The following is a 14635-nucleotide window of genomic DNA, read 5'->3' as shown; positions in this document are numbered from 1 at the left end:
TTTTGGTTACTCCACAACTTACCATTAACTATTCTATAATGCTATTGTAGCTGGTATTTGGATGATCAGAGGTCAAGCCTGTTAACTGTGCTAAAGGTTAAAAATGTTGGTAAAATATGGTCAAAATGGCCAAATGGGACTAGATAATAAAGTTTTGTCAATCACACGACATTGTTAAAACATTTTGGATAAAGGTTTTTTCTCTGTACCTAGTAGCAACTCGAAAATATTGTGGAAATTCGGTTCATTAGCTTGGTTGGAGTCATCGTTAATAAAATATGTCGGATTTGTAAGTGGAAAATTTCGCTTTGAGTAATGAGGAATATATTGTTTTTGTTGAGGCAGAATTGAGGAATTTCTAAATGATGATAATGATGCCGACTATCCTGACCTAGGAGAAGCAGATGAAGATGCCCTTTTACAAGATGATGAGGAAACAGATATACTTGAGTTAGCTGTGGAAGACGAACTTGGTGAAACACTTGACGGTAAGCAATTTCACATTTCTCAAGCTCATGCCATATTTAATTTGGTGCTTCGACTACATTGAAAGTAATTCATTGTATTAGATTCCAAACCCGGTGAAAATGAAGAGGAAAAGAGTGAACGTCAAGATAAATTCGCCACCGAACGGAAACTCATAACTGCGCCAGATCCTTGTAAGTGTGTGTCAATAATGTCATTCATATTGGAACTGATTTTAAATAAATTTTTAGATTCCGAAAGTTTGAAACCTTCAAATGATGCAAGGCCATTTCACAAGTCTAATTATCAAAAGGGTGGTAGTGGGCAGGGTAATAGTAAGGAGTGGCGTGGCGTTAGGGGTTCATATAATTCTTATGGACAGCAGCAGTATCAACAGTATCAGAACCAAAGTGAACCTGTTTCTGATAATTACAACAGAAACAAAACAGTGTTGATTAACCCTCGTTTTCAGGGTGTTGTTACTGTGGATAATGGTCGTAAGTATTATATTAAATATTTTCCATCCAGTTGAATATTAGAAAAGAAACTGCTAATTTCAGAATGGTAAGATAGTTTAAGAAATTAAATTTCTTTTTATTAGCTTGGAATAATCTCCCGCAGCAACAGCAACAGTGGGCTCCACATGTTGCACCCCATTTTAACCAACCTGCCCCGCTTATGCATATACAACCGCAGCCTTTATATCATCCCCATATACAGCCACAGGTAAAAACTGACCATTGAAAATTTTTTTGAGTGGCAACCCATCATTTCAATGGTATTACAGGGTCCTCAGGCACCTTATTGGCATGACCAGAGCCAACCTTACCCCCCATATAACCAGCATCCGAATCACTTTCATTCCAATGACAGAGCGGTTTATATGCAGCAGCCTCAGCCTCCCCCACCTGGAAATTTTGATTATCAACAGTCACCAATGCAATATCAAAATTACTGCGATTACGACGGTCCCAGGTCCGAACAAGGTTTCAACAATATGCAGTTTCCTCCTCGGTACCAAAACAGGGCCCCCTTTAACTATATAGACCAACAGAATCAGTTTAGCATGCAAAAGCGCAAGGGTGGCGGCAATTTTGTGCAAAGTAAAAGGAGAGTCTTTAATAATGAAGAACAATTTGCCCATTCTCATCCAATGAACCGTAACTTGTCTTACTCAAACTATGCGCCTCGACCAACAGTTGTGAAGGAGGTCACAGTCAACATTGTCACCAACATTCAGGTGAAAATTGCGATATTGGTTATTTGACTCTTATTTTTGTTACTTTTATAGCATGAAGAAAGTGAAGATCCCCAAACCAGAGATCTGAGGCAGAAAATTGAAGAGCAGCGTCGGAAGAGGGTCGAGGTTCTCAGATGGAAAGAGAATCGACGCAAACAGTTCAATCAAAGGGACAACATGCAGGTGTTTACAGCAGTCAATCAGCAAAACTTGACTCCCGTTCCGACGGTAGTGGATGTCCAGCAGGTTCACACGGCCAAAACTTTTACCAAAAACAATCAGTCTCCGAATATTTTGCTAACGAATGGACGTCGGTTAACGTTGCACCAAAAGAAAAGCATTGCCAAGTTGAAAGCGGAAAAAATTGATAATGATATGAGCGATCAGAGGATTGTAAACGTCAAGCCTGAACAAGTCGATACCGAGGAAGAGGTCGAGCCGAAGAAAGATTTGTCGAATTTTCTAGCAGATCATAGGGTGGTAGTGAAAGATGAGTCATTGCTCAATACAAGAGCCGTATTTATAAAGAATATCTCTACTAGCACTACCAATAAGAAAATTCTTACCATATGCAGAACAATGGGAGACGTGCAGGTAAGAAAATATTTCTGATCCATTCGCGGATGTAGTATATTGAACTTTCGATGACGCAAATACTGAATTTTTGAGACGAACTAATTATGTCAAGTGACTTTGGTGTGTAATGTTTGAGCTAACTCTAACAATAGCGGATAATGTAGAAAATGACTTACGTAAAGAATTTAATCTTTAATTACAAATTTATACCATTCCCCATTTGTGACAACTTCAATAAGTCTTTTACTCAAAGTATGGAGGGTCATAGGGAAATAAATCCCTACCACACCACAACATACTTTATGTTTTGTAAGTTTCAAATTTCAAATTATTTAATTATTAAGAAACATCACATTTGCTAATAATTGATTGACAATTTTAAAGAGCTATTTAAATTTATTTGACAGAGTTATTTCCCGAGCTAGTCTTTTGCTAGAGTTTCAAATTCATTGTTAGTATTGGGATTTATCACTCTCTTGTAGCTTTTACATACTTATAATAGCCAAACAGTTTTTTTGTTAATAAAAATAAAATAAAAACATCTTTCTTTCTGTTCAAACAGAGGTGAGGTTAGTTATTATCCTGTACCGCACATGAGTTGGCAGTTAAGGGTCTAAAAAGAAGTGCACACAAGCTTGCAATCATTTTTTACTTTTAAAAAGCTATCTAATAACGTAAATTATTTTGTTTGATATAGTAAAAATCGCCAAATCCGCAATATATCCAGGAAAAATGTCACTAAACTTTTGCGCTTTCGAAAGGTGTATTTTCATAAGAAGATGTAAAAGCAAGTATGAAAAATGCGTTTAGAATGTAATGTGTAAGTGATGACGTCATATACTCGAAGGCACATTGAAAATTGTTCGTCGCGAAAAATCAGTAAAAGTCAAGATTTAATCGAGATTTCGTGCTAAATATTTATAAGAGGGTCACTGCAACTTAAATGACGCTTTAAAAAAGCTTTAATTTCTTCAGATTTGAAATTTTACTGTTTGCTGCAAAAAATGTGCAGTACAATATAGGAAAATAGGGTCAAAATGTTATCCAGGTTGTCCCAGAGGAGTCAAATGTATTAACATTGCTTTTTGTGTATTCTCTAGTTAAAATAATTGTTCTTATTTTTTAAATTTAAATTCTTTGAATGCTACCAATGTTAATCAAATAAAAACCTTTCAAACTTTTAGGTTACCTGTTTCGTAGTGTTCTATATATACAACTTCATATAGTTACATTTTTGACTAATATCGATATTTTTAAAAACTTGCAATAAACGCGCACTTCTATCATCCACGGTATCCAGAAAATGTTTTTGACATAACACATAACATTAAAAAAACACACACAAAAAACAGTTACCACTTTTGGGACAACCGGTATAAAATAATTTTGTAAACTAGTTATAATAGACGCGATATTTATTCTTACGCTCCGAAATTTTAAGTCATGTGCATTGTCTACAGCAAAACTTACTTCCGAAGGTCTGAACTTTCAGAGTTCTAACGATTTTGCATAAACATAAATATTTGGGTCTTTTAGGACAAATCTGGGTGTCTAATTTTTCTGGGACATTTTTTGGTTCTTTCTGAAAACAAATAGATGTGATATCAGTTTTGTTGAATTCCTAATGTGAAGAAATCCATGTAGTTTAATGGCAGGTGTTCTAAGCTAGGCTAATCAAAATCTCTTAAAACTAGAAAAAACGCAAAGTGAACATAAGTTAAGATTAGTCCATAGGAATACTAAAAAATTAATAATAATACATAGAGAAACTAGAAAACCCCAGACCCGAATCTCATTTTTCTTATTTCAAAATTTTAAGGGATTTTGATAAGTGTATAAAAAGTGTGGTCTTACGATAAAACTACCAAGAATGACAGGAACAGTTAGGAAATTTAGGTTCTTGTTCCATTATTTTCTTGTATGAAGAAATCGCTACTAAAACTACTGGCCGAATCATACTTTGCTGTAAAACAGACTGAAAAAGTTTTTAAGTGAAATTTCAAAATACTGCAGTATATGATGATAATAGGTCAGTCCTGAATTGATTTGTTGTAATTGCATTAAAACCTCCACTTGAACAACTTTGAAGTTGCTTTTAAGAGGTTTTACTGTACCAAATAAGTCGGAACTATGGCTGTGAAAGGGATTTCTGTCTCTATTAATAATTAAAAACTATTGAACTATTTTAATCGACGTTCATAATAATTAAAGATAGCAATAATCTTTTTTAAATAAAAATAGTTAACAATGTATAAATAAATGGCTGTGAAATCATTTGCTCAGTTTTTAATGTTGCAATCTTCCCAAACGCTAAAATTTTGCAACATACGAATTTACTAACGCGAACGCCGAAGATAACGAAGTCAATGTACGTTGTTGATGTTTTTTTCTTTTTGTATTTGATAATTTTTATACGAAAACTGCAAAATTCGCCGTTTCCATTCGTCACAGACAACAATTGTCTACCGAAAATTTTGACGTTTGTAACTAGTGCTCTTAGTCGCACGAAACGTGAAGAAATTGCAGCGTCAATTTAGTCTCGGGTTGTCAAGAAACGTATTTTCAAAGGATGGTTTTAATGATTTTTTGAAATGATTTTTGTGATTACATTTCTCCGTTCATTTTATTTTGCGATGGTTCATACTCATCCTTCGGAAATAATTGGTTCAATTCCTGTGGTTGTTAATATTTGGTAGTTGGTAGTATTTTTTTTTATAAGTGAAGTAACTACTCGGCAGTTCAGGTTTGTCATGTTATTGGGGTGAAACTATCGAGAGATTCTACTATCTATTCACAGATAAGCACATCATATATGACTCGGCGCGTGCATATCTCCAAAACTATTTCGGTGTTATATTAAGCCCCCAACCTTACGCTACTGTCTCTTGGATGTTGGCTGGTGTTTTTTTTTTTGCTGGCTTATAAAAAGTCAGAATAGTATATTATGCAACAAGTTTTATAAACTTCATTTTAGTGCAGTGAGTGTTAAATAAACGAGGGACTGAAGAAATTTATCAACGTCTTGCATAATATTCTTTTTCTACAATCATTAGTTTTTGTCAAAGAGTAGGAGAAATGAGGCTATTTTGGAATAGTGATTTCAACAAAATTGGCAAAAAAATTAAGTGTTGGTTATTTGGTTTAAAATAAATAATTTGTTTTGGATCTTCATATATACTATGTCATAGGAGAAAGTTAACGTATTTATTTAAAAGAAGTTAGTTAATTTTTTCAATAATAAAAAGTCGAAAATATCTGTCCACGTAAGATGTAATTAATTTGGAATATTCCAAAAACATTGTTAAAAAAGTAACCAAACATTTATTAAAACAAAATACAGTAGATTATTTACAGTAGTCGTACACATTTATCCCGGCGTCATATCGAGCATACTCACAGTGCACCTGTTATTAAAATGTGAGGCATTGAACTCACTGCTCTCCCTGCGCATCTTCGTTACATATTCCATTAGAGAAAAAACTTGGTTTCTTGATCTTCCGGCTGTCTGTCCAAATCGAATTCTGAAGCAAATTCTTCTGAGGAATTTGAAATATTTAAGCTTGCGTTAAACTATTTGTTTCTAGGTCTTCCGATTTTTGTTTTCTTTTCCCTTTCTGGCCTCTTTTTATTTTTATTATTATTTTTTTATTTTTATTTTTTTATTATTTATTAATAGTCTCAATCAATAATTTGACCACCTTATTTGATGTTTTTTTCATTGCAACCTCCTCAAGTTCTCTTTTGTATGGAGAACTACCGACAATTGTTGATTTTGTTGCTCTTCGACCTCTATTAGAGTTTCGCTTACAAACGAGAGTCACATAATCACTGTTGTGTTGTGGAAACATTCTTTGAAGATGGACCCGGTTTCCCTGTTCTTTAGTTTGGTCCACTTCGATTTCTGCTTCTTCGGATGTAATTGTTCTTCCGTGGGGTAATTGGTCGGACGAAAGACATGTCTGTCAAAAGGGTCAATATTTCCTACTTCAAAATTGTTGGATTCTACTTTGCCGGCTCGAGGCTTGCGATACGCCTTTCCAAACAATTCGAGAATGTCATTTGCAGTCAAAGGATTATTATTTTCACGAAGCTATATGCGTACTATAATACGAATTTAAAGGTGCCATAAATGATTTGCCCAAATGCACTTTTGAGTACAATGAGGAGGTGGCGACAATAAGGTTACGTGATTATCCCCTGCCCTGTCAACAATATCTATGTTTTTGTGTGGCTGTAATCCCCGTCAAAAATTCGACTTTTCAGTTGATTTTGTATATTCAATAAAGTGCTGAACCACTCTGTAATTAAATTAGTTTGAATCAATGCAGACGGATGTGTTTTGCCTATTGAATGAAGAGGTGCCCCTCTCATTAAAGGGCCTGTCATGTTTTTCCTTGAAAAAATAAACATTGTTGGCACGAATATACCAGCTGGGCTCATATATGTTGTTTACCGCGTCAAACAATTATTTTTGGAAATTTACTCTGAACTATGGATATACCTATTTCATTCATTTTGAAAATGCGGTCAGGTGCAGACTTCTTTGATTAGTAGACTACGTTCTGTTAGGAAACCAAGGGCTCTTGCGAATGGCGTACCGCTTGGCTTCCGCATAGACAGACTATTTTTTTTTAGCGATAGAAACCCTTTTAGTTAATATCGGCCAGCTGCATTCGAATTAAATTGGTTTGGAATGTTATTTCTAACATATAATTGGTAAGCTATTCTACTTATATTCATTTGAGTTAATCCGTATAATTTGGACTCCATTTTAAGGTCATATTCGAATATTCGAAGTTATATTCCAAATTTGCATCATTTATAGTGTTATAAATTAGCAATATGAAAGTCCACGCCGTAATCTGTTAAAAAAATTAATACTTTTACTTACCTGAAGACCCAACTAATGATAATTTAAAAACAAAATTCGGGGCTCGATTTAATTCCACTAAAAAAGTTGGTCACGCGAGAATGAGTTTTAAACATGTGTTTGCCCCCTACCATAAATCACAATAACTACAGTCAGTTGTCCGCCAAATACAGGCTAAACTAATAGTTTATACCATATTTAACGATATGACTCCACGCATAGCTTCAATAACTTAGTATTCCACATTACCACCGTATTCCGAATTACTCTCATTTATTCTACGAGTACATTCACGTGAGTGACCTTTAATGACTGGGTTAGAATTGAAAAACGTCAAACTTCAATTCGTGAGCGGTATGTCCGAAAACATCCGATCACTCCCAAACCCGTGGGTAATATCCCGGAAATGTCTGAAGTGGCTCGCAGCCGTGGGTCGTTACTTACGAAGTGGCCGTATTTGTCCAAATCGTATCGGAGCGTTCGTAGCACCGCGAGAGGGAGACCAGCAAAGCGTTTACGTGGAGAATGAATTTTCCTCAATAGAGAATAATTATGATTTGTTTACATTAGAATGTTTTTAAAATACATCTATTTGATAATATTTATAGTGACTCAGCTTAGAAGATTCAGTTGCATTTTAATTAATCAAGGAGCCAAACCTATCATAAATGTGTTTGTTTAAAGGTTCTCAATTATTTTAAATAAGTCATTGCGGTCATAGTAAAATTGTATTAAAATTGCATACGGCGATTATCACGAATCATGAAAGGTTAATAAAAACGTGTGCCAAATTGTTCTCATAGCTAAAATTATTGATCATTTTTAAATTTATCCAATAAGCAATATGATTTATCAATAGGTAATAAAAGATTAAAAGACAAATATTTAAAGTACGACAAATTATTTAGTTTGGCTTAGGCTTTCACTTCCCATTAGGTATTTTCATTTCACATTTCACGACAACCGAAGTAAAGTGAGAATTATTTGTTCCTATTTGTATTGACATCTTTGTTTATCTTTGTCCAATATTTGAAATAGTGGTGACAAAAAATAAATTCTTTAATCACATTTGGACAAGTTAATATTATAGTTTTTGATATTTCCCAATCTACAAAGCCAATTTAGTAATATCGTTTGGCAACATTGTACGAGCCGACTCCTTGGATTAGAGTTGATTTCCCCCACGTAAAGTGCTTGTATCTGTATGTCTTCGCCTAAACCTCCCTCTTTATTTGGATAAATGTTTCGGCCGCTTTCGGGTGTTCGTCGCCGGTGCCTCGGGTGATTTGGACAAATGCACATTATAGCATTTGCGGTATTTTAGAGAAGGCAGTAGAAAATAGTATATATAAAATACAAATTTAAATTTTAAATACAATTTTGCTTTGCTGAAGTTTATCAACCCACTGCATACAGTTTGCAACGACCCGCGAATACATTCACCGAGTCAGGTGACCGTCAGTCGGCGGTGATATTTTCGTAAAGAAGGGAATTATTTTTTGCCCATGCCTCTCAAACAGCGATCACCATACACACACTTAACTCATTTTTTACGATTTTACGATATGTTGGCATATTTTGACACAATGCCGCCTCTGAAAATGCTCTATTTAAACTGTAACCTATTAGTACAGTGGTCATGTTGGTTATGGTACCCCCCTAGGTGTGATTGCCTGGTATGAAATCATAGGAGTTGTTGGTTGAAAACGAGATTTCACGCGCACCCTGCCCTTCACAACATTTTCTTCATCGTTGCTTCAAAAGCTTGTTTCTCCATTATTAGCATAGGCAGCGTCTTTATACCGAGTGATGCATTGCCGAATCGAACATAGGAAATGTTTAGGTGGCCAAATGTTGGGTTCCCTGTACATTTTATACCAATGTTATGAATTTTTGAAGGGGCCGGTATGATTAACTCATGTGCCGAGTTTGAATAAATTTTAATAAGCGATAATAAGTGGAGGAAAACAAAATGAATTTTTGGGCAGGCTGTAAATAAACATCAAACCTATAAACACGAAAAGCACCAAGAGCTCCGGAAAAGCGACGAAGAAAGAAAAGTGGTATTTTGTTTTGAAGCGATGGAAAAAGCAAATGAGAATAGGGATTTTTAAAAACAATACTTGTTTAACTGATGTTGTCATTGTTGTCCATTTACATTCACACTCAACAACGAACAAAATGTCGAAACCTGTCGCTTTTGGAGCCAGGACAATGCATATCCCCAAAAAAATAAATGTTATGGTGGGAATTTGAGGACATCATATTAGTGGGCCAATTAAACCCGCACTAGAAGAAGTTTGCGCAGGTCAGGAAATCTGGTACCAGATTAATGGTTGTATTTGGGAAATACTTTTAACAGGAATATTATTGGCCCAAGGGTTGAATCCTTTGGCCACCCAGGTCACCTGACCTCTCGCCGAACGACTTCTGTGGGGTCACTTGAAAAGTGTAATCTATAAAAATGTTAAATTTTAAAATCTTAACCTGTTACAAAACGCTATTTCCTTAAAATGTGAAAGGATTTTATAATATCAACTAAGCAATGTTAGAAATAAATGTCATGATCGCCTAAGATATTGTTTAACTGTTAATAGAGGGTTGTTTGAACATTTACTTAAAAAGTAATGTTTATTTTTAGCAATGCTTTGTAACGGCATTTTTATTATAATTATTAATTATTTTTAATACAAGACTCAAGGGTCAAATTTATTTAAAGAACGCTTTAAGGGACAAGGAAGTCTTAAGAGCCGCGTATGAGTTTGATAATAAGAAAAACATATTAATATACTTGCATACTTAGTTTATTTTCAATGTGTGAAACCAAGTGTGCATGTCCGTATTGTAAATCAACCTTTATTTGCTATTCATTGTCCAGCTTGACGTCGTGGAAAATTTCGCTGGTGTTTGTTGTATTGACTTTTGGCAATTCTGCATATTTAATTCAATATCTGAAGATTGGCGTATTATAATCTATTCAGACTGGGCACATGAGTTAATCATACCGGCCCCTTCAAAAAGTTACATTACAACTTTGCTATCAAATATACAGGGGAGCCAATATTTGGGCACCTAAAAATTTACATAGGGTTTCCTAAGTTCCGTTCGGCAATACATCACCCGGTATATCTATGCTGGTAACCAAATAAATTTTTAATGCATTGGCATTTCTTGGCGGATCTATGAAGGAAATAATGTTTGCGACAATTCCACATCTCCTTCCTTTACTTCGCCGTCCTCTCTCGTCTTCCTTTTCTGTTTTTAAGCGGTGAAGATCCATTTTGGTTTTTGGAAAATCACCGCTCGTTGCGTGACAAACCTAACCTTTGTTGAAAGTTACTGATAATATTACAAACTTCGTTGGCAATGATTAAAAGTTTATTTGGTTCTGGCTTTTTTTGCTTATGTTTTTCGACCAAAAACATAGTGTACAATAATGTCTGTGCAATTTATTATCCGAATCTCATTTGGAGGGTGTGAGTACACGTAATAAAAGAATAACAAACTTGAGAGTTGTCGATAAGCCGTGTCATATCGTTAAAGAAACCCATTAAGATATTTATGATCTGATTTAAGGTATTTTTAACAATTTTTTAATAGGATAAATGTCGGCAATGCCTCAATACTTTTAAAATTTTTCAAATTTTCAAATTTTTCAGAGGCCTTCGTGAATTCGTGATTTTGGAAAGTGTTATTGCCGAATAGTTACTCCCGAAGAAAAAGTTACCGTAAATAATAAAGTAGGTGTTATACAATGTGTTGTTTAATTGCATTTCAGAAACTGCAAAGGGATAGAAATGAAAGTCATGCAACAATTATTTTCGAAACTGTTGCATCGGCGCATTGCTTTTTTAAGAAATATCAGCGCCATATGCTTGATCTTTCTGTGATTGAAGTTAGTTTAGCGGCCATGCCCGCGGCGGAGAGCGTGTAAACATTCATTTCAATATTATTGCGGGGTGTCCACTTTTACAAGATGGGCCTTTCCAAAAAAACGTCCGTTTTTAGTTTTTAGAAATAAAAAAAAAACTACCTATTGTACCGGCGACAAAAGTGAAATTCAGTGTGGCACAAAAAATACAACGAAAAATGTCGATAACTATTACTTTTCATCCAAAGAAATCACCCAAATTCAAACTTTCGTGACGTAGTCTAAATATAAAAATAGCAGGTAACTTAATTTTTGTTTTGACACTTTGTAGCTTCGTTACTATTAAGTTTTGGAGCAACGAAGTTTAGTTATATCTTCCCGAGCTATATCGTATCGTAGCGTTAGTGTTTAGAGACGCCCTGTATATATCATAATTACAGCGTTTTTAGAATGCACTGCTTTGTGCACCTCTATGTAAAGTTGTATAAAAGTGGACACCGCATAAAAATTTTTTTGTTCTGTTAGTTTAGCTTACATTGTATAGTAGTAATATTAAAATATTTTGATGTATTAAAATGTACAAGTGGCGAAAAATTATTGAAGATGAAGTTGTATGTCTTCGAACTATTGTACTAATCCAGTACATATGTCAAATTTATGAGTCCTTACAAATTCCGACTGGAATCCTGCAGACGTTTCGCCAAAATCTCACTTAGCATCTTCAATGCTCGCGCTCCGAATACACTTCGAACACTGCAGCATTCCAGTCGGATGCAGGATTCCAGTCCCAGTTCAAAAATATAGTGTCATCATATATATATATATATATATATATATATATATATATATATATATATATATATATATATATATATATATATATATATATATATATATATATATATATATATATATATATATATATATATATATATATATATATATATATATATATATATATATATATATATATATATATATATATATATATATATATATATATATATATATATATATATATATATATATATATATATATATATATATATATATATATATATATATATATATAAACATACTTTTGATTTCTCTACTAAAAAACGTAACAGTATATTTTGCTTCTAGATGGATCTGCTAGTCAATTAATTTTTTTCTCAATTTTATGTAAAAATCATAGCAATTCACGTTGCTGCTAGTTTCTTTGTTACTGATTGCTATTAGTAATCACCCTTCAAATATTCAAAATCTTTCCAATAATGTGCTTTTTAATTGCTTGCTTTATTGTAAAATTCTCTCTGTTCACTTTCATGTCGTTGAAATTATTACATTATTAGAAATATTTCGTAAAAATAAACATTTGAATTAAAATAGAAAATTTTCATTCAGATTATCATTCTGCGTAAAATCATATAACTGGACACCAAATTTAATTTGTTATGTATTTTGTATACATTAATTGAGTGGGCAACAATTAGATGTATATTAATTTTTGTAAGTATGTTAGAAATATGGACTAAATATATATTTAGCTTTGTTTACTATCACGGGAATCACAAGTGCTCGATTTGTGTTTATTATGTATGTAAATTTTATTTTATTGCCTTTAGAGTAAGTTTCAAATCCTCTTTTTTAGTTTTATAATTTTTATTGTATTTGTATCAGCCGAGCTTTATGTAGAAGCGACATTTTTACCATCGTTTTGTTTACTCTTTATAATTTCAACTTTTTTACAATATTATATAAAACGGAAAATAAAATTCGTGTTTAATAATTTTGATGCTCTGTTTTACAAATATGCGACCGTAGTACATTTTTAAGTAATATGCGCAAAAATACGTTTTATCTAAAAGTTGTTTTCTGTGAAAATAAAGTGGGTTTTAAGTGTATATTGTTATTGGTCCCCTGACGCAATTAAATTTTGTTTTTTGATCATTGGAAAAGTACGCGATTTAAGAATCGATTTTGGTATACCAAAAAATCGGTTCCCAACATATATTGCAGTTATAGAATAATTAAATAAATAATAAATAAAATATAAGTAAACAAATATAAATAATAAGTTTTCATATTCGAAACTACTACTTTTAGTCACAACACCGTGCAAATCTAAAGCGTAAATATATGGGAAGGGTTGTTCTGGTTTGGAATATGATTAGTCTCCTTTTTTTCCAGGTTTAACGGGAAGAGGTTGCCGTATAGTTCAAGAATATCGTATTAAATCTTGGCGCATAATTTTTCCAAATTAATTTATGTTTATTGTATTTTTATAGTGAAACAAGTAATATAAGGAGAATTATCAGGGTAGACGATTTTTTTTATAATCTCTTAACTTTATTTGAACGTTAAGCAATTGGATTGATCAATTAATTTTAAATTTTATGAAGGATCCAAACCTCAGCCATTTTTTATTATTTGGGCACACTTTGGTAGTAGAAAAGAAAGGAACTGATTTTGGATGATTGAGTGATTTTTGATGTATTGATATTTATGCAGCCATATGTGGAGCTATTAAGGTAAGTATGTTAATAAATGTATTTATAGTAAACATGATGATCATACTCGATTGTACCTTTAGTTTCGAACAGAGAGCATCCATGAGGCAAATGACTAGTTAAATAGAAATCTAAATCCTAGAAGTAATATTTTCGCAACTACTAACGAAGTTCTTACGTGCTCAATGATTTCTAAGAATCTAGGACTGTTGGTTGCTTGATGTTGATGTAAGATTTTCGAATCATGTCACCAGCTGCGCGAAAATAGCCATTGAACTTATTTTCAGACAAAAATATCTTTTAAATCATAACTTTAAAAAATCATTATGTTATAGTTTAGTCTTATCAGAGTTTTTTTTTTTTGATACTATGGCGATCCTTGCCTTCTGGAGCGTGTTTATAGACAAAATGTTGTCTATGTTTGATTGGGATATAATACGATATGGCTGGGGCATTGGTGCAACATGGAGAATAGGCGACATTACCATAGTGTAGTACTATTTAATAAAATAAAAGTTGCGTTCTGTCTTTTTGAAAAAAAAAAAACTTTAGATATGCTTACAAAACATCACTATGAGATCGTTTTCGTATCACATTTATTTAAATTATAACATAATCATCTTTCTTAGGCTTAAAATATTTTTTTTTTACAAAATATTCAAAAATTCAGTTGACCTGTAATCACGGCATATGAATTGCTATGAGCGCATGTCAGCCTTCTTCTTTTGTTATGTTTGACATGGGCTCCTTTTCTTTCGTTTATTTTGTCCTTTTTGTGATATTCTTTTGTATTGCTTTGTTTTCTAATTTGTACATTTTACGGACTCTGTTAACTATTACTATTCCATATCAAATAATTAATATACGGCAATTGTATGTTTAATGAGGAAGTGTAACTGCAACTTTGCCTTTAATGATGTCTATGTCACCCTTCTTCTTTAGTTATGTTTGACATGGGCTTCTTTTCTTACGTTTTTTTATCTTCTTTTATATTGCTTTGCTTTTAAATTTGTACATTTTACTGGCGTAACTATCTAACTAACTTAAGTATTAGAACTAAAGTAATTTCATGTCATATAATATAATATGGCAATTGTAGGTTAAATGGGGAAGTATAACTC

The 14635-nt window shown here is 33.1% G+C and overlaps 1 protein-coding gene across 3 annotated transcripts; it reads left to right on the top strand.

Annotated features, from left to right (window-relative positions):
• Positions 1–72: 72 nt before the first annotated feature.
• Positions 73–13324, top strand: LOC132696246 (putative mediator of RNA polymerase II transcription subunit 15). Of its 3 annotated transcripts, none has more exons than XM_060660974.1 (8): positions 73–289; positions 346–488; positions 570–659; positions 717–962; positions 1067–1191; positions 1253–1705; positions 1757–2299; positions 13195–13324. In XM_060660974.1, the coding sequence occupies exons 1-8, from the start codon at positions 279–281 to the stop codon at positions 13198–13200; spliced, it is 1617 nt and encodes a 538-aa protein (XP_060516957.1). In that variant the 5' UTR covers positions 73–278; the 3' UTR covers positions 13201–13324. The 3 variants fall into 3 exon arrangements, with proteins under 3 accessions (XP_060516957.1, XP_060516955.1, XP_060516956.1); XM_060660972.1 differs by lacking the exon at positions 13195–13324 and adding an exon at positions 10930–11826; XM_060660973.1 differs by lacking the exon at positions 13195–13324 and adding an exon at positions 10811–11072.
• Positions 13325–14635: the final 1311 nt, after the last annotated feature.

Source organism: Cylas formicarius, unplaced genomic scaffold, assembly GCF_029955315.1.
Source record: "Cylas formicarius isolate icCylForm1 unplaced genomic scaffold, icCylForm1.1 PGA_scaffold_1__22_contigs__length_36826433, whole genome shotgun sequence".
Taxonomy (NCBI): Eukaryota; Metazoa; Arthropoda; class Insecta; order Coleoptera; family Brentidae; genus Cylas; species Cylas formicarius.
This window is presented reverse-complemented; position numbering and strand designations above follow the sequence as displayed.